Source organism: Paraphaeosphaeria sporulosa, assembly GCF_001642045.1.
Source record: "Paraphaeosphaeria sporulosa strain AP3s5-JAC2a unplaced genomic scaffold CC84scaffold_8, whole genome shotgun sequence".
Taxonomy (NCBI): Eukaryota; Fungi; Ascomycota; class Dothideomycetes; order Pleosporales; family Didymosphaeriaceae; genus Paraphaeosphaeria; species Paraphaeosphaeria sporulosa.
The window spans coordinates 1,512,001-1,532,199 of NW_017253367.1; the positions used below are offsets into that span (position 1 = coordinate 1,512,001).

The 20,199-nt window shown below is 54.8% G+C and overlaps 10 protein-coding genes across 10 annotated transcripts; 5 read left to right on the top strand and 5 right to left on the bottom strand.

Annotated features, from left to right (window-relative positions):
• Positions 1 to 1,000: 1,000 nt before the first annotated feature.
• On the bottom strand, positions 1,001 to 2,385 carry CC84DRAFT_1098170 (endochitinase; the record flags this gene model as incomplete). The annotated part of the gene is made up of 5 exons (XM_018174754.1): positions 1,001 to 1,343; positions 1,431 to 1,594; positions 1,645 to 1,855; positions 1,982 to 2,077; positions 2,198 to 2,385. The coding sequence occupies 5 exons, from the start codon at positions 2,383 to 2,385 to the stop codon at positions 1,001 to 1,003; spliced, it is 1,002 nt and encodes a 333-aa protein (XP_018033464.1).
• A 1,404-nt stretch (positions 2,386 to 3,789) lies between these two features.
• Positions 3,790 to 4,734, bottom strand: CC84DRAFT_1220006 (uncharacterized protein; the record flags this gene model as incomplete). The annotated part of the gene is made up of 1 exon (XM_018183127.1): positions 3,790 to 4,734. One exon carries the CDS (start codon positions 4,732 to 4,734, stop codon positions 3,790 to 3,792), a length of 945 nt encoding a protein of 314 aa, XP_018033465.1.
• A 943-nt stretch (positions 4,735 to 5,677) lies between these two features.
• On the top strand, positions 5,678 to 7,477 carry CC84DRAFT_1151441 (uncharacterized protein). Its single transcript, XM_018176748.1, has 2 exons — positions 5,678 to 5,852; positions 6,012 to 7,477. Exons 1-2 carry the CDS (start codon positions 5,793 to 5,795, stop codon positions 7,458 to 7,460), a joined length of 1,509 nt encoding a protein of 502 aa, XP_018033466.1. The 5' UTR covers positions 5,678 to 5,792; the 3' UTR covers positions 7,461 to 7,477.
• Positions 7,478 to 7,629: 152 nt separating this feature from the next.
• On the bottom strand, positions 7,630 to 8,229 carry CC84DRAFT_958745 (uncharacterized protein). The gene has a single exon (XM_018187952.1). It carries the CDS (start codon positions 8,132 to 8,134, stop codon positions 7,826 to 7,828), a length of 309 nt encoding a protein of 102 aa, XP_018033467.1. The 5' UTR covers positions 8,135 to 8,229; the 3' UTR covers positions 7,630 to 7,825.
• A 959-nt stretch (positions 8,230 to 9,188) lies between these two features.
• On the top strand, positions 9,189 to 11,624 carry CC84DRAFT_959014 (MFS general substrate transporter). The gene is made up of 2 exons (XM_018187953.1): positions 9,189 to 10,085; positions 10,135 to 11,624. The coding sequence occupies exons 1-2, from the start codon at positions 9,650 to 9,652 to the stop codon at positions 11,436 to 11,438; spliced, it is 1,740 nt and encodes a 579-aa protein (XP_018033468.1). The 5' UTR covers positions 9,189 to 9,649; the 3' UTR covers positions 11,439 to 11,624.
• Positions 11,625 to 11,873: 249 nt separating this feature from the next.
• Positions 11,874 to 13,394, top strand: CC84DRAFT_1166858 (oxidoreductase-like protein family). Its single transcript, XM_018179066.1, has 2 exons — positions 11,874 to 12,362; positions 12,449 to 13,394. The coding sequence occupies exons 1-2, from the start codon at positions 12,127 to 12,129 to the stop codon at positions 13,236 to 13,238; spliced, it is 1,026 nt and encodes a 341-aa protein (XP_018033469.1). The 5' UTR covers positions 11,874 to 12,126; the 3' UTR covers positions 13,239 to 13,394.
• Positions 13,395 to 13,546: 152 nt separating this feature from the next.
• CC84DRAFT_1220010 (pseudouridine synthase) lies at positions 13,547 to 14,974 on the bottom strand (the record flags this gene model as incomplete). The annotated part of the gene is made up of 1 exon (XM_018183128.1): positions 13,547 to 14,974. The coding sequence occupies one exon, from the start codon at positions 14,972 to 14,974 to the stop codon at positions 13,547 to 13,549; it is 1,428 nt and encodes a 475-aa protein (XP_018033470.1).
• A 1,338-nt stretch (positions 14,975 to 16,312) lies between these two features.
• CC84DRAFT_958042 (uncharacterized protein) lies at positions 16,313 to 17,430 on the bottom strand. The gene has a single exon (XM_018187951.1). It carries the CDS (start codon positions 16,988 to 16,990, stop codon positions 16,415 to 16,417), a length of 576 nt encoding a protein of 191 aa, XP_018033471.1. The 5' UTR covers positions 16,991 to 17,430; the 3' UTR covers positions 16,313 to 16,414.
• On the top strand, positions 17,114 to 18,154 carry CC84DRAFT_1220011 (heme peroxidase; the record flags this gene model as incomplete). The annotated part of the gene is made up of 2 exons (XM_018183129.1): positions 17,114 to 17,396; positions 17,445 to 18,154. The coding sequence occupies 2 exons, from the start codon at positions 17,114 to 17,116 to the stop codon at positions 18,152 to 18,154; spliced, it is 993 nt and encodes a 330-aa protein (XP_018033472.1).
• A 546-nt stretch (positions 18,155 to 18,700) lies between these two features.
• On the top strand, positions 18,701 to 20,000 carry CC84DRAFT_1063811 (SET domain-containing protein; the record flags this gene model as incomplete). Its single annotated transcript, XM_018173616.1, has 2 exons — positions 18,701 to 19,354; positions 19,437 to 20,000. Coding segments are annotated over 2 exons (1,218 nt in total), but the record flags the coding sequence as incomplete, so codon positions are not given.
• Between the last annotated feature and the right edge of the window lie 199 nt (positions 20,001 to 20,199).

Below are 20,199 nucleotides of genomic sequence, written 5' to 3' on the forward strand. Positions count from 1 at the left end.
CTCTGGGTGCATGCCCGCCGGGCGTTCCGTCAGCCGGGGTCGTCGAAATTGCATTTGCGGAGGCGGCGAAATCCATATACGATGGTCGGAGGTTGTTATCAGGCTATGGTCATTACTCGTACTTGCGACTGCCGTTGATTGGGTCTGTCCATGGGGCTGCCGGCTCACCGGCCTTATTGTTGGAAAATCATAGCGGGCTACGATGCAGCGCTTGTGAGAACACTTCTTCCATGCAGCAGCCTGTAAAGCTATGTCTCGTACATGCTGTGAAGCTTCGTCACGCGGCGACAAGACCGTCGTCAAGCGACTTCTCTAGAGTTGTAACGGGAAGAGAATGGGCGCATCCTTCCTTGGCCACTAGCTACGATCATGGGAGGACAGAATGGATATCAGCGCCTCCAGCCTGGCATGTGCAGCGACTGCACCAAGCCACAAGATGCGCACGAGAGATAGCAGTAGCACGTTCGGGATCAGACATGAAGAGGTGGAGAACAAGGAGTGGATGGTTCGGGTGGTAGCTGAGCTGCGGGAACGCCACCGATCGAATGACGCTAAACCGTTTCCATAACCGTGGAGGTACTGTGGAGCGAACGTCACGACTCACCTCCAAGACACGTGCTAGATAAAGGAAAGCTTGGCTGTAGCACCTGAGAAACTGTATACCACGTCGGGGATATGTTAAGCAGAGCCACGGAAGCTGGTGGGCTTGCGGATTTATCGATTCAGCCTCTACGTCTCGTCTTCACTCTGGCAATCTAATTGAAATGCGCCAGATGTCTCAATCTCTAGTACAGATGAAAAACAAAGCTTTGCAATTTATAATCAATATCGCAATTCCCGGAGGAAGAGAAGAGGTAGATATATACACGAAGCATGGCGGCATGTCCCAGAGGTCCCTTGCGGATTAGACAGCCAGAGGGAAACACGATCATATACACAAAGTGGCACTGACCAAAGGACCCTAGCAACCAAGGTGCTCTCCAGCACTGGGCTGCGGACTCTACGCCTGTCGCGCACCCCATCTCATCTCCCTCTTGCTTAATCCCCTCAACAAGCTCTTCACACTGGCGACGAACCCAGAATTAGTCCAAGCCTGAGAAGCGTCCCACATCATCACTCCACCGAAGCTCGAATACTGCGCACTATACTGAATAACTGGCTGTAGAGCGCTTGGGGAAAGATAGCCCCTCCCGGCTCCAGTGTTCGCAGGGACACCCAAAAGGACTTTCGCAGCTGGGTTCTTTGACGCTTTGGCCCAAGTGTCCCACTGGTTGAAGTTGAAATTCCATTGGTCCGTTGCGCCTGGAACGTACGAAGAGGCACCACATCCGTTGTTGTAAAACCTAGTCAAGGAAATGTGTTAGCGTATGTCAGGAAGCCGAGTGGTAAGTGCGTGCTCTTCAGATCGAGCTCGTGCAGAGGTGACGTACTGAACATTGACCCAGTCCATGGGCGCATTGTTAAGAATATCTTGGTTATACCAGTCCGGGTAGGGGCATTGGGGTGCAGCGCTCAGGTAGTATGTCTTCCCTCCTGCGGCATTCATGAGCGTGCGAAGGCGGTTGGCGAAGGTGGCCATGTTAGAGACGTTCGCCTACAGACTTAGCAAACTACCTGAAGAGGCGATGTGAAGAGAAAATCTACCTCAAAATCGAAGTCGAATCCATCCAAGACGGCAGACCCGAATGGCCTCAAAGCGCTGTTTCCTGACTGTAAGGGGCCATACATTGCCCAGATCTTGTCCGCGCCGGCTGTTGCGGCAGCAGCCGAAGTGAACCCACCCTCAGTGTACGCATCGCCACCGATTGAAAGCATGATAGTCTTTCCTTGGGCCTGACATGTCTTGATGTCCGCCCTATATGCGAGTCAGTCTAAGCCTGTGTGACAGGCATGCGAAGCCCAACAATGGATGTAAGGACGAAATCTTGCATGACATGTAGAGTAGAAGGCAATCAGACACGAAGTTCAGTTGAGTACTTACTCTATCTCAGGGCAAGAGAAGGTTTCCGTCCCGGAAAAGAGGGTGCACTTGTCGCCCTGGTTGGCAAAGTTCATGACAGGCTGGCCTCCAGTGCCACTGAATCGAAGCAAGAATGACAAAAGGAGGACCTTCAGAAACGGTTAGTCATCTCTCGAGGATAGGCTATCAGGAACAAAGTACATCAACATTAGCATCTGCATTAACAGAGTCAGTAACATGAATAGTGTCGTGGTATTTATCAGCTCACCAGCACAATAAGTTGATAAACGAGATTGGGTGCTTTGCTGGCCGGCAGAGTTCTGTCCCCAATATAGAACGACATTGGACTTGCTAGCAGGATTGAACCCTGCGCGAACAGATGCTGCAGCGGTCAAAAGGATCGAGAGGGATGTAATTATGCCCATGGTAAGAATATGTACAACGAAGTAGACAAGTTTCTAAGGATGTGGTGCCGTGAGTGTCCTAAGAACCGATTGATGGAGCTTAAAGGCAGTATTTATATCAGTGCGGGTGCAATAATGCCTGAACACTGTATCATGGGTCTGACCTCTTATCTCCCACGTGAATAGTACTGGCACCGATAAATATTGGGTTACGATGCGATTCGATTGGTGAGCGGAAAGCAAGCGTCTACAAGGTCGACAGGAGGTTACAGTCCTTCTCTCTGATGGTGCGGGGGCAAGGGGGAGGTGAGCGTAGATGTAACTCAGCTTTAGAAGTGGTGGCAGGTTGGAGCTCAGTGTAGGGTATGTTGCGGGTATAGGCTGGGCTGATACAACCCTCCTATGGACAGCCAGCCGGCAAGCAAAATTACAATGAGGGCCGTAGCCTCGCCATATCTCACATACGAAATGACAAGTGGGTGTACGTGACCCAAGCATGCCAATGTCGAAGCACAGAGAATGTGAGATACAGATTTTGTTACAGTTGCGGCATCGCGACCCTGACTTAGCATAAGTATTCAAATTGGGTATCTAACATATTGCGAAAAACGTGGTGTTGACGCTGGCTGTCCGGGTAAGCCCTTCAGCCGAAAAGCATCTCTTGGGAGTGCATGCGAATTGTTCACATGACCCAATGGTAGACTGCGGTTACTCAACATCAAATCCTACCACACAAGGACGTACTGGTCCGGATGCTGCAGGTACATAGTCGAGTGACCTTGCAATTGGACGGAGTTTGCAAGGGTCTTCAGGAGTCCAGCGCTCTGACGATACCTTCCTCTTCGGGTAATGCCATGTGCAACGTCGACGTGAGTGCCTCGCGTTAAGCCTTCCCTCATGGGAGTCTCGAACGGATGCTGGGTCTTACTCGATGAGTCGGCTAGAGATACCATGCCTCATTGAACTTGTGTACTGCGTGAACAGAGTGCGATTGTGGTTGACCGGATGATCATCTCCAAATGGAGACCTTCGTCATCTCGTGATTCGACTGGAGCTCTTCGGATGACCACATCCGTAGACTCAACGGAAGAGCTGCTTGATTTTGGGGTAACAGGCTTTACAGAACGACATTGGCTATGTTGAACGTCGGGTAATCGAACTATCGTCGTGGCTATCGTAGCCGGATTAAAGCAGCTAGAGTTGGTGAACACGCCTACAACCGGCCTTAACCTCGTCGATATACGTGATAACAATCTAGCTCCAAGGCTGTAGGCTGAGTGCACCGAGACCGAGATACGACCCTGAATGGCGGGGTCGAATCGTGGGGGCTCATTCGTGATCGAAATCCCCATGATAAAAGTCTCGATATGCTTATCGGAAAGCCCTGTAAGCAATGTTGCAGGTGAAACATGTAGCTCGAAGGTGTCATCGCAGATTGAGTACCTGGGAGTTGACGGTTTTGAAATGCTCCTCCAGTTTTTTGAAGGCCCGGTCACATGGACTATAAGCGCGCCCAATCCGAACGTAGGGATTCCTCTCTGGGTTGACAACGTTGCTTGCGATAAGGAAAAACCAATGTCGATCCGTGCCTCCAATAAGAATCAGTTGGACCGTAGTATTGTCGTAATACGAATCCGGAATGTCCACGCGCTCGAACAGAGGAACCTTGGAGGAGCCGATCTCGACATAGAGTGAAGATTGAGCCGATTCGCGACCGTGGTAGGTCAGCGTTCCTTTGAGCACTTTCGCCCGTAGCAAGAGTTCGGCAATTTCGAGAGAGGAGTCGTATTCACCCTGCGACCAGCAGATGCGGGGATGGATAAGCTCGATGTGTTTCGAAGTGAGGCGGAAGCTTGGGTATTGGACGGCTCCTGGTAAGCTCATCCAGGTCCATGATGGAAATGGTGCGATACGTTTCCGCGGTGCTGGCTCATGCCAGATCCCTCTTTCCCACAGGAGACCCTCCGCAAGCTCTTGCTTCCAAAGCCCCAGTAGTGGTTCATCCTTCTTTAGATCCTGCACGAAAGTGATCAAACCAGACAGAGCGATTGCCTGACTCTCGTTCGTGTGTTTCTTCTGAGAGTATTCTGATACCCAGTACGCCCAACTTCTTTTGAGGTCCACGGGGTTTGATGCAGAAACCGGATAGACAGATTGACGTTGCGCAGCTGTAAAGAAATCGAGGAGGGTTTGGCAGCCTTGGCAGCTCTTGCTGGACACTCGCAAACTCGAGATGCGCGGTACTTTCCGCCTCGCTGGTCCGACAGGTTTGAATGAATCGTAACATTCCTGGCAGAGTCCGTCTCCGGTTCCAGTGGGTGTGGTTGGAAAGTCCTCCAGTTGGAAGGTGATTTTGACCGGTGGATCCATAACATCGGCAATATTGCCCGCAGGCAGGGTGACGGGATCCTTGAGGGAATCCGAGGCTGATAAAGGTTACGCCAAAGTTCGCACGGAGGCTGGTCTAGCAGCTCAGGGGCCCGGCCGATGTCAACGCTAAACATATAGAGCCACACAGACAATAGCTGCTAGACGGCGGGTCTTGAAACCATAGCGCACGCAGCAACACATGGGATACCCGATTACGCGTGCCCTGGACAATGACGAATTTGATGTTGTTCGGCCTTTCGCTGGGGCGGGGTGTGCAGATGCCGTGCAACACGACCCGCAGCGATACGGATGGATCGACCACTGAGAGGCAACACTGCGCGAGAACACTCGGTGACCCTCCGCGCAAATCGTACACACAATTGCGGGCGACTCAGCAACGGAGAGAAGTGGCTGACTCCCTGAATCGCAATTGTCGGGCGTCAACCCCCTTCGAAAGCTCCCCTGACAAGCTGAGCACGGCCTGAGGCAATCCTAAACCACGCGCATGCCAGCTTCTGGTGTATCCGCCGCAAAACTCTGTTGTCGCCAGTTGTTTGCTTCGTGCGAATCCAAAACACGTCTAGCGTAAAGGGCTCTTGAGTGCAAGCGTGCGTACAACTCCTGCCTCCTCAGCCGCTCTCGATTAACGCGTAACGGACGCGCACGGGTTGCGCCAGACGATGCACGAGACGCCTGTGTTGCGATGAAAGGTCGTCGAGGATCACAGCCCAGATCCACTAGATGCCGGGTTCAGCCTTTCGAGGCGTGCTGGGTTCCTGCCGATCTTCTGCCGATCATCCTGTTTATTCACGTATCGATAAGACACCCGCTTCGGCTTGCCTCGCACGTGTGGCTGTGCTGCGCAAGGCCCTTCGGAAGGACGTGCCGAGGGTAAGCTGACTTACACTTCGTAGCCATGGAATGCAGTGTCTATCTCACTGCGTCCGCTTTCTTGTGCGGTGGAGTATAAAAAATTTCCGTCTCGGAGTGTTTTTTTCTCTTCCTGGACAGGAAGCTACCTCTAGGAGGTTGTTGACACATTGGACTTCTATTAAAAAATGGTGTTTAGGGGTAGACCTAGTAAGGCCTGCTTTGCGTGCCGCGGCAGACGAATCAAGGTATGCTAGAAACGTTGTCCATTCGTTCCGCTGCGGTCCGATGCGATTGAGTCTGTCTCAATGTCATGAAAACACCCGCAACGGGGGTGCTTCACTTACCCTTGGATCGCACAACATGTACCATATGAGCTGGACGATTCGATGCTGATAAGACCGCAGTGCGATAAAAATCAATTGGGATGCGGTCAATGCTCGCGTATGGAGATACCTTGTCCGGGTTATCCCGACCCTATAGAGCAAAGCTACCGCGACCAAAGCGAAATTGTTATGAAAAAGGCGGAGGCGAATTACAGAAAAGGATCGCGCCGCAGAATCAAGGCGAATACATGTTCGTCCAACACGTCGAGCGTGACAACACCTTTGGGTTCAGAAGTCTCCCTCGAAACGGGATTGGAAGCATTATGCCACAATCCGTCACTGCACCTCGACACGATTGCGGTTACAGAATTCATGACTACTTACATACCACAAAGTCCGTTCGACTATCTATCAAAAATAAGCACGCACCAGGACCCAGAAGGATTAATGTCCATTAATATACGGGCTGTTTCGCTTGCTATGGCTGCTTCCAAACTTAAAGATCTTCGTCTTCTGCATCCTGCGAGACGGCTATATGCAACTGCGTTGTCTGATACGAACACTGCCCTCATCAGACCTGGGGAAGCCACCCGAGATAGTACTCTCGTATCGGTTCTTCTTCTAGGTTTATTCGAGGCTTTGGCCTGCCAGGTAACAGGAGCTTCCAGTAATTGGGCGGCGCACACTCGAGGTGCCCTGGCATTACTACGGCTACGTGGGAAAGATCAATTCCGCAGCGCACTAGGTCGTCGGTTATTTGACCAGATGTGTGGCATTCTGACTTTCGACACGATGATGCGTAAAATGCCTTTGCCGCCGGACCTATTGGAGCTTGTTTCAATCGCACAACAGCTGCATTGGGAAAGCCCCAGAATATCTTTCGTCAATTTGGTTGGGGAGATATCGGAACCACCATGTGTCTTATGGGACATCAATCTGCTCCCATCAGCGAAAGTGGCAAAAGCTTTGTCGCTGGATCAAAGGGTATTACAATTTACCAGGGGATTACCATCGGATTATGGATACCAAGAATTTCATCAAACAACGGAACATACACTGAAATCTGGGTGGGATACTTACGGATGCATCATACACCAGTACGGCCATCACCATGCTGCTAGGCTGTGGAACGCTTGCAGGGTGTTGCGCATCATGCTCAACAGTGTCATTCACCGCGCCCTGCGCGAGTTGCCATTATCTCATGAAGGGAAATGGGCGCAACAACGTGCGGTCGCAACTATCAAAGATGCTGCTACAGATATTTGCGCTACTGTTCCCCAATTTTTGGATCCGGCGAAGTACGATACTATCGGTATCGAGGCATCACGCGAAGCACGCGTCGCGACCCTCATAGCTGCTCTATCGGTTGTAAAAGCCGAGTCACTAGCACCTCAGACTGCAAAAAGTTATGCCGCAGATCGACTGAAACATCTGGGGAAGCAATTCAAAGTTCCTCAAGCAGAGAGCGCAGCGAACGGCTTGGGTCTCGATGTGCTCCATAGCGGCTTTCACATGTTCTACGTATACTGAATTGAAGTATATCCAGCCTAACACAACCCTCATAACTCAACTTTACCATGACTCTCGACACGCCTGTTGATGCTATATCAAATGTCTGCTGAACGCATGCGTCAACAATGCACGAACCTTCCCTAACTGACTCGAATCTGATGCTACACCTCAGGCAATGAATTTCAGTTAGTCATCGGCCCAGGACGTTCCCTCAAGAAGTCAAAAGGCAAGGCTCAAGAACCCTCTAAACACGTGGATTTAGTAATGCACCGCGGTATAATGTTGATTGCAATACGGAAGATGATATGTCAAGCCCTAAGGAGTTGCTGACGAGGAAGCGTATACCATCTACGGCTCACCCATGTTTCAGTGTGTCCGTGAACCTAGGAACCACACAAATAGCACGGAAGCGAGCAGCGTGGCCGCAGCGTGGCCGCAGCGTGGCCGGAACGAGGCGGCCCAAGCCGATGATCGAATATCTGCAGCAATGAGGGAATACGGTATGACAGATGATCAACCAAAGCCTCATTCGAAAGGATCAAGCAGAGACTCATGGGGCAGCCGAAAATCTCACGTCTCAATTCGAAAAGCCATACGGGCAACCTTAGAAAGGGAAGTGACGGGTTGTACTTAGGTAGGATGAATCTGTGGGTGGTGGCTCCCAGCTGTGGCCCAGGGTTCGATACGATCATCACTGCCTAGGTACATACGCTATCCGCCGAGTGCTCCACCATAGCGCCCGCATGCGTATCCGAAACCAGCCAGACACCATCTCTACCGGACTGTTTGCAGATCGGTGGTAAACTACTGCGACGTACTGATGCGTCTTGTCTCGTCCTCGTCTTCCGAGGAGACTCCTCGAGGAAAGAGACTCAAGCGACATGCGACATGAGGCAAACCGAAGCACATGGAGTACTTTCCTGGTAACTTGCATACTGTTTCTGCGATCAAGTCTTTGTGTAGAGGAAGCAGAGCAGACTCGTCTCACTGTGTTTTGCTTCCGTCTTGGGGATCTTGCGCACAACTACGCAAACTCCAGCATCACACTTAAGCTCAACCAGAATCTCGATGCCGCACGGCCCGCACCTCACGTCTTCAGGTGCGCCTGTCAAGCGTCACCGCGGTGTCTGCGTCAGCTTCAATACCTTCGCCTGGGAACATGCTGGATGAGGAGACTCGAAAGTTGCACCGCTAGCTCTCACAATCGAGCGCCTTCCTGATCCAGCAGCAAGAGAGGCTTCAGCCAAGGCTACTTATGCGCTGCGGGGGTTATCATATATGGGAACTTATATCTGATGAGGCCGTGGGAGCGGGAGGGTGCCGAGACTGGCAGCCACATTCAGTCAAGCGCAAACTCGAGCTTCGAGCGCTTTCGTCCAGCCGGCGCCTCGGAACAACTAAAATTAGGCAGCGCATTCTCACGCATCTACCAATCAAAGTCTGACGGACAACATCTACTCCTTCTTGCTCTCTTCTTTCGACCCTTCACCGGCGATAATTACGCCAGCGAGGACAGTGCTGCCTGTTCGGTTCTGGCCTAGAGCTGCATACAGTACGCCTCATCGATTCAACCGGAAACAGCCATACAAAGGGAATTGCATTTAGGGGACCTGAGTCGAGCGCTGTACGAAATGCCTGTACGTTTCAACAACGGCGCTGCAAGCACTCTCAATGATTTCATCCAGCAGCTGAGTTTGGCAGGCAGATCAAGAGCAACTGGCGGATGACAAGCATGATTCAGCCACAGTGAAGACAATACGCATTCTTGCTCAACAGTGGATGACATCCTCCACCCAAGCCGCTTCTAAAAAGTGGTGATTTACGCTTACCTGTATTGTTCCAGTCGGCTTCTGATAGTTGATGGCTATCAACCGCTTCCTGCATGCGTACATAGGCACTTAGTCACTGAATACGCGATGTTGAGACCCTAGATGTTTGCATATGGGGACACGAGTTCGGCTCTCCACACCATGGAATTCTTAGTTGCCTTTAAAGTTCATTGTGGGGTATGCAGGACCTGGTGGCCGCGTCGTCATAACTGGGTCGCTAGTAGACCACGTGGAGCGTGTCCAGAGACTTTGGCACTCACTGATTCTCCTTTAAGATGTTCTTCGAGGAACAAAGGACAAACGATACACAAGAAAGACTCTGGCCCATTCTATCCATTGCGTCTATCAGCTATATCCATCGATCGGTAGAGCAGCTCGATGTCCGCCCGCTGGAGTACCCCTATGCTGTCATCCGACTCAACATTCAGCACCCGGACTAAAAAAATCGAGGATCTAGAAAAGGCATCGCTGTCCCTCTCAATACCAACATCTGCTCACTGTATTGGATACAAGTGCGAAAAGTACGAATCGTGTACAGCAAGCTACCCTTCGACTGCCAACAGTTCCGATGTACTTCTGGGCCAGCCACCGAGGACCGCCTCACATCCTTCGCCGCCCTCGAAGAACTGGAGACAAGAATTGCCATTCATCTTTATCACGTGTATAGCGCAATTCCTTTCCCTTAGTGCTTTGAATCAGACAGTTTCACCAGTTATGGTACTGGCCAAACACTTCAGAGTCGAAGATTATGGAAACCTGAGCTGGTTCTCTGCGTCCTACAGCATGAGCGTGGGGACATTCATACTTCCTGCAGGTACGTACCGCCCACTCCAAGCACTTCGATCATGATTCATAGGTTTCAGGGCGATTAGGAGACATGTACGGCCACAAGAAGATCTACCTCATCGGCTGGCTTTGGTTTGCCATCTGGTCTATCATTACAGGGTTCGCATACACCTCAAACCACGTCATGTTCAGCATTTGCCGGGCACTCCAAGGAATCGGGCCAGCCCTGCTTGTCCCAAATGCCGTGGCTCTCATCGGACGAACGCTCCCAGTGGGCAAGCAACGCATGATCGGCTTTGCATGCTTTGGTGCTTCGGGTCCCCTAGGCGCGACAGCCGGTGCTGTGTTCTCCGCTTTGCTCGCGGAGCTGGCCTGGTGGCCATGGATGTTCTGGGTGCTCGCAGTGTTATGTCTCATCGTCATGGGTCTCGCGTATATGATCCTGCCCGAGGAAAGAATGGAACCAGTCCGAGGACCCATCAACGCCAAGCCGCCGACATTCGATTATTGGGGGACCATAACCGGGGTTTCGGGCCTCGTGCTCATCAACACTGCTCTCAACCAGGCGCCTCTCGTGCTGTGGACGGCGGCCTATGTCAGCTGTCTCCTTGGAGCCGGCTGCGTATTAATGGTCGTCTTCTTCTTCGTCGAGCTCTACGCCACAAACGACCCACTCATCCCCATTCGCGGCCTGGGCAAAGACACCATTTTCGCACTCACATGCATCGTGACCGGGTGGGCTTCCCATGGTATCTGGGCGTACTACCTGTACCTCTTCCTGGAGCAGCTACGCGGGCACTCCGCAATCCTGACGTCCGCGCAGACGTCCCCCGTCGCCATCACCGGCGTGCTCTTCGCGTTCTCCACCGTCTGGCTGATCCAGCGCTTCGGCGTCAGCTATGTCATGTTCATCGCCATGACGTGCTTCATGGTGGGCGTGCTGCTCCTTGCCACCATGCCCATCCACCAGAGCTACTGGTTGCAGGCCTTCTTATCCATCCTCATCATGCCCGGCGCCATGAACCTGTCCTACCCGGCGGCCAACATGCTACTTTCGTCCGCGCTGCCCAGGGAGAAGCAGGGCATCGCCGCGAGCCTCGTCTCCACGATGGTGAACTACAGCATCAGCTGCGGGTTGGGCGTGGCTGGTACGATCGACCGCTATGTGACTCAGGCGGCGGCGAAGGAGGCGGGCATCGTGCATCCGCCGCCGCTGAGTGATGAGAGCCCTGAGTTGATGGCGATCAGGCTGATCGGGTTCCGGGCGAGCTTCTGGTTTGCGGTAGCGTTTAGTGCGACGGGGATGGCGATTGCGAGCGTATTCATTGGGGTCACGGAAAAGAGAAAGAGGGCGCTGAGGAGGGAGGCGAATGTTGCGTGACAGCTGCCCTTGCTAGGACCTGCATCGCGCAGCCTGCCGGGGAGATGCCGTGTTCGACCTAACGCAGGTTTTGAGAGACTCATAGGGTTTGGTAGGCATCCCTCATCCCTTTGATGGGAGGATATGCTGCTGCTGCTGCTGCTATACTGTTCCGCAGTTGGCGGCTCTTTGCCAGCCGCCGCTGAAGCAAGAAAACCTTTGAGCTACGGAGCGAACGAGTCCTATTCACGCACATGATGCCGTTGCTAGATACCCGAATACACTCGCTATGCCATACCGTCGCACTCCATACCATGCCATGTTATCCCCGCGACTCCGCGAGCCGCTTTGTAATGCTACACCAGCACCCATCGCCGTCCCAAACAGGCAATTTTAACAGTCTTGATCGGGCCGATTACTCGCACGACGCATCACGCATCTTGCAAGGCGGCAGCGAGAACCCTGAAGAAAAGGGCGGAAGGAGAGAAGTATAAAGAGAGGCGGTAGGCTCGCGTTGGTCGTTGGAAGAAGCAGCAGTGTCTGTACGATTGTTGCCGTCCCCGCCCCACCCCCGAACGCATTTCGTCATTGTCTATACAGTTTACCCTTACCCCTCCACTCACGTACATACCACGAACACACCGTACCACCGGTCTCGCATTCCAAACAACATAAACCCGCATTATCGATCCCTGAAGCAACCATAAACATGACCATCGGCATCGCTCTCATCGGCAGCGGCATCTTCGCCAAAGAAGAGCACCTGCCCGCCATCAAGGCGGCCTCGGCGCTCTCCCTCACGGCAATCTACTCGCGCAGCCTCGCTTCTGCAAAGTCACTGGCTTCCGAAGCCGGGGATGTGGAGCTGTATAGCGAGGATTCCGGGGAGGGCAAGGGGTACGATGCGCTGCTGGCGCGGGACGACGTGCAGGCGGTGGTCATTGCGTAAGTCATGGCTTCTGTATTCTATAGTTGATATTCTGGGATCTGTATGCTAGGGTATCATCGATGCTAATGCTAATGCCGTGTAGACTCCCAATCCTCGTGCAGCCCGAGTACATCAAGAAAGCGTTGTCAGCAGGCAAGCACGTGCTGGCTGAGAAGCCCATCGCCAAAGACGTCGCGACGGCGACGGAGCTGATTTCCTGGTACAAGAGCAACATCAGCGGGCCGTCCTTCAGCATCGCAGAGAACTTCCGCTTTCTCGCGTCGTACGACTACGCAGCGGCGCAGTTCGCGCAACTAGGCCGCGTACTTGGGTTCCGCGTGCGCGTGCAGAACTTCGTCAAGCAGGGCGGTAAGTACTTTGAGACTGCGTGGCGCAAGAAGCCCGAGTACCAGGGCGGGTTTCTGCTGGATGGCGGTGTTCACTTCGTCGCTGCCACAAGGCTGATTCTCGAGAGCGGAGGTGTGAAGCCTGTGACGACCAGTGCTTTCTCTACACAACTGCAGGAACACCTTCCTCCTGTGGACACGGTGGATGCCACGGTGAAGCTGAGCAATGGCGCCAATGGGACTATTTCTCTGTCGTTCGGGACTACCTTCACAGGCTCGGAGTATACCTTTGCTGCGGAGAAGGGTACCGTGACTGTATCAAGAGGCAAAGTCACGGTGGTGAAGGACGGAAAGGAGGAGACCAAGGAGTTCCCCGAGGAGGGCAACGGGGTGAAGCAGGAAATCGCAGCTTGGGGCAAAGCGTTGGGTGAGGGCAAGCCGGACCCGAGGCAGAGCGCTGAAGAGGCGCTGAGGGATCTGCAAGTGCTTGAGGCGATGTTACAGAGCGGAGAGAAGGGTGGAGCACCTGTGGAGCTCAAGTTGTGAGATTGCGATGCTGCTGGGTTGATACGGGGATTGGGAATGTCGCCGGTCCTGGCGCAGGTCCCTCCGTGGGCGTGGCGGAAGGATGCAGAAGACGTCGGCTACGAAATCCGAGTACAGAACTTTGTAATGTAGACGGTGTCGGCTGCAGGATCTCCGTCAACGATATATTGGAAGCTGCAGCATGTGACGCAAATAGCATGTGATGCCGGTGACCAGCGCGGGTTTTGAAGTGAGCTTAAGCAGCTGCCAGCATAAAGGCCGCCTTAGCGCCGACGGCGTACCCGTTCCTGGAGTTCTGTACCACGTTTTCACGCCCCTGCGCCGGCGGCGATCAGCTGGTGGTCGCCGCCGTCTTCAGCCGCATGGGCCGTTCCTAGTGGTTTCCCTTGCCCATCTCCTACATCTCCGCCGTCTTCGATGCCAAGCTTCTTGAGATCGACGGCCAGCGGATCAGACTCGTGCGTCGGTTCTGTGGCACCTTCGTACCCAGGTGGTGGTAGAGCCCAATCTGGCAAACCAGTTTCGTAGTCCCATCTTCCCTCTTCGCAGCGATACCTGCGTGCATGCAGGTAGATGCCCAGCTCGTGGACGCCCGGGTCGCTGTAAAGCTCAGTGGCGCAGACGTCGCATTTCTCGCCCGTCATTTTCTCGGCTTTCCTCTTGTTGTATGCATCGACCATTTCGTCATGGTAAGCCACAGCGTCCGCGATTTCTTCCTTGCCCATGCGGGCAAGGCGAGTCATAATGTCATCGTCATTTTCTTCCTCCGAGTGGCCTCTGCCGAGAGAGGGCCCAAAGACACGCTGGTTTGCGTAGATGGGGTCGTTGGAGATGGGATGACCGAGGAATTGCAGGTGAACGCGGATCTGATGAGTGCGGCCAGTGACGGGCATGCAGCGCACAATGGAGTAGCCACGCTTCGTCTTCCACTCCATGCCCTCGTGGGCTTCGCCGTCGGTGGGGGCGGGGCCACCCTTGTCGTCTTTGGGCGGGTAGTAGGCCATTCGCTTGAAGACTGTCCTTGCCTCCTTGCCGTTTGCGCGGACGCGATTCAGTCCCAGCTTCGGGCTGATTTGGAGTATGGGCTTCTCGCACACGATCTCGCCCTCGGGAAACTCGCCCACGACGCGGGTGATGTATTCCTTCTTGACAGTGCGGCCGCGTATCTGTGCACTCATGTCCTCGGCGGCCTGCTTGTGCTTCCCTATGAACATGATGCCGCTGGTGAGCCTGTCGAGGCGATTGCACGGCAGCGGGTTCCAGCCATAACCCCTGTCGGCCCGCATGATCTCGATGACCGAGTTGAAGTTGTAGCGTCCCGCGGGGTGCACGGGCACGCCTGCTGGCTTGTCGATGACAATCAGGTCGTCGTCCTCGTGGACGATGCCGATGGGCTTCGCGCTGCAGGGCGGCTCGTGGCGGTGGAGCGTATGCGAGATGACATCGCCGTTGCGCACCAGCGTCTTGGTCGAGGGCACGGGCTTGCCGTTCAGCACGACTCTGCCCTCGACGATGGCCTGCTCGTAGTACTCGGTGGGGCGGTCCCTGAACTCGCTCGCGAAGATGTCGAGGATCTCGCGGTTGCGCCACCGCTCCTTGCAGAAGGTGTTGTAGGTGAAGTGGTACGGCGTGACCTTGCGCAGGTTGTCTTCGAGGTAGTAAGGCGGCGGCCACGGGTCACAGGGAGTGATGGCCACGGCGGGCGGCTCTACCCACGGAAACTTGTCTTCGGGCATGGGCGGGTACTTGTCGCGCTGCGGGCGAACAACCAGGGCCAGCGCGGCTTTTGCGGGCACGGGCAGGCGGCCCTTGCTGGCGAGGAAGGCGAGGACGCGGGGGGAAGGCGCCAGCGTGGAGGAACGGCGGGGTGCAGTTGTGTGTGCCTTTTTCTTTCTGCGCGCCGTGACGATCCACTGCAGCGCGCGGCGCTAGCTGGGCGCGCGAGCCTCCTACGCATACACCGCGTCCACCGCCATCCCGTGCACCGCGGGCATGTGCTACAGGATGGTGATGCGTGCCCAGGGCGATGATGAAGTCGCGTCGTGTGCTTCATTGACGCGCGTCTTGCGCCCTTCCCTGCCGCACGTGAAAGAATACACAACTGAGCGCACCCTGCCTCGAGCAACAACCTCTTGAGCCCGTCTTGTGAGTCCAGCTTCCCGTTCGCACAAGATTCTGCTGGCCGTGAGCAAGACCCCGTTTGGCGGTGGATTCATATGGGCACGAGGCGAAGAGTCCTGCGAGTCCGCCATGCACGCTCCGACTCTTGTCGTGCACCCGCCCCGCGACTGTGGAACTTTGCCAGTAAAGAGAGCGGAGACGGAGACATGGCTACACTAGAGTAAAGAGAATCCCGTTGGCAGGCGATTTCCAATGGCGATAGTCCTTCCCGACAGCCAGGTCATGTCACGGCCATCCATCAAAGAGCCACACGTGGCGTCTAGCCAACCCCAAGTGCGACGACTCAGGTCCATGTACCCATCGCTTCCTGTTCTCGCTTGCCTTGCCTAGATTTAGGTTCCCTGCAGGCCCCAACTGGCCATGACATGGCTGAGTACCCGTAAAGCTCACGCGAGGAACATTGTCTGGAGCCTGGGACCCTGCCGTCGCCATCACTATCTGGGGGCTAGTCCGACAACCTGGATGTTGCAACGCCGTCTTCGAAGATGCTCCTCTTATCGCCGTTGCTTGGAACCCTCTGTAGACTGTGCCACACTAGGTCGTGGCTCATCCAGCTGCATACAGCCGTTGTACATCGTCTCCTCGCCAGCAGCCCAGCTTGAATATTCCGCCGCAACTTCTCCGTCACTCGGTGCCCGTATTGCACCATGCGATACTCGGACCATTCCAAATGCTATAGATACAGTATCTTGCTCGTTAGGATCACTGCCACGTTGGTGTGACAGCTGGCTGTCTCAGTGCCACAAGCCAAGATACGGTCCCAGTGAGCTGAGCAGCATAAGCTTGAGCTGAAGCTTGTTCGTTCACCGTCCAATGGTCTTGGGTGGTCCCAGAGCTGAGGCTCGACACTTCACCAAATCCGTCCATAGCACGTTGTCTTTCAGCGTTCAACGCCATGTTCGCTACACCTCACTCGGAATGTACCGCCATCTAGACCCTGCTCTCGGTCCATCCTGCGATCGGAGGCTCGAAACGCTCAAAGCTGATCACGAATATCACGATGGCCTAACTGCTTCAAGTCCGTCATCCAGTCGAATCCATAAGCCATGTTGTGCTGCTCCAGGTAACAATATCTTGAGGTCGAATTCGGAAGGCAAGATCCTTTTCCCATTTCCTGCTCTTCCCCATTTCATTTCCCACCAAGACAAGTGGTCAGATACGGCAAACACCGTTGCGGAAGAGCCGAAGCTTGGTTTCCGACCGTGGTGTTGAGGAGAAGTCAGCTCGAGGTATAAAGAACCCTCAAGAGCCAGCGCTATTGGATCTCCGCGCAGTAGGCCTGTGACCCGCGCTAGGCTTCTCGAGCTATTGCTCGCCGATATGCCAGCATCTCGCCCTCTTTGCACGGCCACTTTGCTTAACGAATATGCACCGCCCAACGCGCCTGAGCATGCGTCTTCACGGCGAGGTCCATGCTTCGCTTCTGGATCGTATGCCTGTGGCTTGCAGCATCGATAGAGAAAGTCCCACGCCGGCTTTCGTGGCTGACTATGCAGACCAAGTCGCCGGCCAGCTGTGTATCCGGACTCTTCTCGAACGTGGAGCAACAGTGTATAAGACAGCAGGTACATCCACAGAGTATTGCTGCTCAACTTTCTCCCCTTCTTGAGACTATCTAAAAGGATCCAAGAGTTGATCTAAAGCTCTCAAAGAAATACATTTCAGCTCATTATCGCAACACATCACCCACCAAGATGCGGTTCGCCTTCATCCTCTTCCTTGCTTCCACCGCTACGGCCTTGTCATTCCCAGATATCACGGAGTTTGTCAAGTTCTTGCCCCGCAAGAACGGAGATAGTGGGAACAGTGGCAGCGGCAACAGCGGCAGCGGCAGCTCTGGGGACGGAGGGGGCAACGGCCAATGCCCCGCCGTGTGGACATCCATCAGCAAGGAGCTCACTCAGAAATTCCTTACAGGAGGGCAGTGCAACCCAGACGCCCGGGCTGCCATCCGTCTCGTCTTCCACGACTGTGGAGGTCAGTGAACCTACCCTTGCTGCGAACATGGATGCTAATAAGACCTAGCATGGAACAAAGCTCAAGGCGCCAAAGGAGGCTGCGATGGCAGCCTAGTGCTCAACGCCGAAGAGGGCAGCCGCGCAGAGAACAAGGGCCTGGAGAAGATCGCTGCCGACATCAAGGCCATGGCCACAAAGTACAGCGTGTCTGTTGCCGATCTCGTCGTCTTCGCCGGCAATCACGCTGTCGTGACCTGCCCCGGCGGCCCGCGATCAAAGACCTGGATTGGTCGCAAGTCCAGCAGCGTTGCTGCGCCCAACGGCCTCCTCCCGGATGTCAATGCCCCGGCAGCTTCCCTTTCGAAACTCTTCGTCGACAAGGGCTTCGACGACCGTGATCTCGCTGCCCTCCTGGGCGCGCACACTTCGTCCAACCAGTTCAACTTCGACCTCGAAAACAAAGGTGCTTCGCAGGACTCCACGCCCGGTGTGTGGGACGTCAAGTACTACTCGGAGACACTTAATCCTCCCCCAGGTGTCGTGGTGTTTCCTTCTGACAGTAAGCTTGCGAATTATGCGGGCGTAGGCAAAGAGTTCAAGGGCTTTGTTGGTAATGCTGGGAAGTGGAATGGCAAATTTGCGGATGCGATGGAGAAGATGGTTATGTTTGGGAGTAGTGGGACCGCCGGGATGGTGGACTGTACGGATGCTCTTCCGAGGAGTACGAGTGCGAAGAGGGATCTTAAGGGGATGAATCCGTTTAAGCCTAGGGTTTGAAAAGATGTCTTAGTAATGATGTTATGTTCAGGGTGGGGACAATGTTTCGTCAAGGAAAAGTTGGATGTGTCTATATATCTCCTTCACACGATGATTCCGTTCTAGTACGATTCACTACTGCCTCGCTACTCCGTCGTGGTGCAAGTGCTCTTCTGGCCTCTAACGGCGGTCGTGCCTTCTGCATACGCATTGTGCTAGCACACATCCGGCACGTGCTGGGATACACCACCCTCGTCCCTCTTTTAGCCGGCGCATATCCAATCTAAACACCGACACTGACCTCCGCCCACTATACCTAACTCCCAGAGCCGATGCCGACTCCTCACCAGGCCAAGCAGCAATATAGCAATAGTAGCATGCCAATAACGTCACGCTCGCGCGGGCGAAACGTGGCTTTCGTGCAGCACACACCCTCATAACGCTCCGAGTCGTCACCATGCATTGCAAGCGCCCACCTTCATTGTGTCCACCCGGGTCTCGTTGAAGATGAAGCTGCACTCCGAACCCCTCTCAGTGCGATGCGCAGCAGTCTTCTTGCCCTTGCTGTTTGCGCTCGCCGCCGCAAGCCCCACTGAGCCCGACCCTATCGGCCAAAGCCCCCAGATCCAAGATGGCCTCGTAATCCGCGCGCCAACGACGTGTCCTGTGGTGCAGGACGGATTGACATCCACCACGTTCCCCTGGACGCATGCGCCGACGTGCCTCCCGCTCGTCTTGCCCGCGGGAGAGCACGGCGGACGGCACAGCACGTACTGCGTGTTCACGAATGCAGCGTTCAATGATGGGCGCGGCATCTCTATTGTCACGAGTCCGGAGAGCGCGGCCGAGCTCGCGGCCGAGGTATGGGAGACAGGCTTGGGGCGAGGACGAGCGGAGCAGGGGCTGTGGGAGGCGAGGGAGGTGGAAGGGAAGGGTCTGGGACTGTTTGCGAAGCGGCTGGTTGATTCTGGGGAGACGATAATCTTAGAGAGTCCGGTTTTAGTGGTTAGTAGGGAGGTGCTGGGGAGCGTGAGTCACTCGCGGAGGAGGGTGCTGCTTGAGAAGGCGGTGGGGCAGTTGCCGGAAAAGACACGGGAAATGGTTATGGCGCTGAGTCGGAGAGGAGGAGAGAGCGAGGTCGAGGATATTGTGAATGTGAATGCGATGGGGGCGAAGGTGTGGGACGGGACGAGCCATCTGATTGTGGTGCCCGAGGCTGCGGTATGCTCCTTCCTCTCTTACTGCTCTCAAAGGCAAATCCATCAATGCACCTGTAGAGAGTCGCTAACAGTAGATGGGATAGCGCATCAACCATGCCTGCCGCCCAAACGCCTACTACCGCTTCTCCGACGCGTCCCTCACCCTGACCGTCTTTTCTCTCTCCCCCATCCCTCCGGGCACCGAACTCACCTTCAGCTACGGCTTCTCCCAGCTCCCCTTCACCTCGCGCACCGCCGCGCTAAAAGAAACATGGGGCTTCACCTGCACCTGCGCTCTCTGTTCCTCTACGCCCTCAAACATCTCCGCCTCCGACACCCGCCTGTCCGACATCGCCGGCCTGAAAGCCTCACTGCCGACATCCCTGGAGGACATCCCGCAGTACATCGCGCTGATCCCGCGGCTGGTGGCGTTGCTCGAGGAAGAGGGACTATACGCCGAGTTGGGGATGTACGAGGAGATTTTAGCGTATGCGTGGAGTGCGGTGGGGAGCGAGGGGAGGGCGAGAGCGTGGGCGGAGAGGGCGGAAGTGCATTGGGGGGTTGTGGCTGGGAAGGACAGCTGGGAGGCGAGGAGGTGTGGGGAGTTGGCGGGGAATGTGAAAGAGCATTATACGTGGGGCACGTGGGAGGGAGACATCTGGGAGGGCGTGGGGCAGGGACATCCGTGGGACGAGCGGGAGGGAGATGATCATCATGATCATGAACATTGATGTTGGGGAGGTATGTCAAGGCGTTGGTATGGTCTGATGCCGTATTGTGTTACCGTTCAGGAAGGTCAGTGGGTGCACCAGACTGCTGCTTAGTGTGTATCCTTGCAGTGCTTAGTGTGTATCCTTGCAGCTCGAA

Coding starts and splice junctions, on each gene's coding strand:
- CC84DRAFT_1151441 (XM_018176748.1), top strand. CDS start 5,793: ATGGTGTTTAGGGGTAGACCTAGTAAGGCCTGCTTTGCGTGCCGCGGC. Junction 5,853..6,011: donor GCCGCGGCAGACGAATCAAG/GTATGCTAGAAA, acceptor ATAAGACCGCAG/TGCGATAAAAATCAATTGGG.
- CC84DRAFT_958745 (XM_018187952.1), bottom strand. CDS start 8,134: ATGATCGTATCGAACCCTGGGCCACAGCTGGGAGCCACCACCCACAGA.
- CC84DRAFT_959014 (XM_018187953.1), top strand. CDS start 9,650: ATGTCCGCCCGCTGGAGTACCCCTATGCTGTCATCCGACTCAACATTC. Junction 10,086..10,134: donor GACATTCATACTTCCTGCAG/GTACGTACCGCC, acceptor CATAGGTTTCAG/GGCGATTAGGAGACATGTAC.
- CC84DRAFT_1166858 (XM_018179066.1), top strand. CDS start 12,127: ATGACCATCGGCATCGCTCTCATCGGCAGCGGCATCTTCGCCAAAGAA. Junction 12,363..12,448: donor GTGCAGGCGGTGGTCATTGC/GTAAGTCATGGC, acceptor AATGCCGTGTAG/ACTCCCAATCCTCGTGCAGC.
- CC84DRAFT_958042 (XM_018187951.1), bottom strand. CDS start 16,990: ATGTACCTGCTGTCTTATACACTGTTGCTCCACGTTCGAGAAGAGTCC.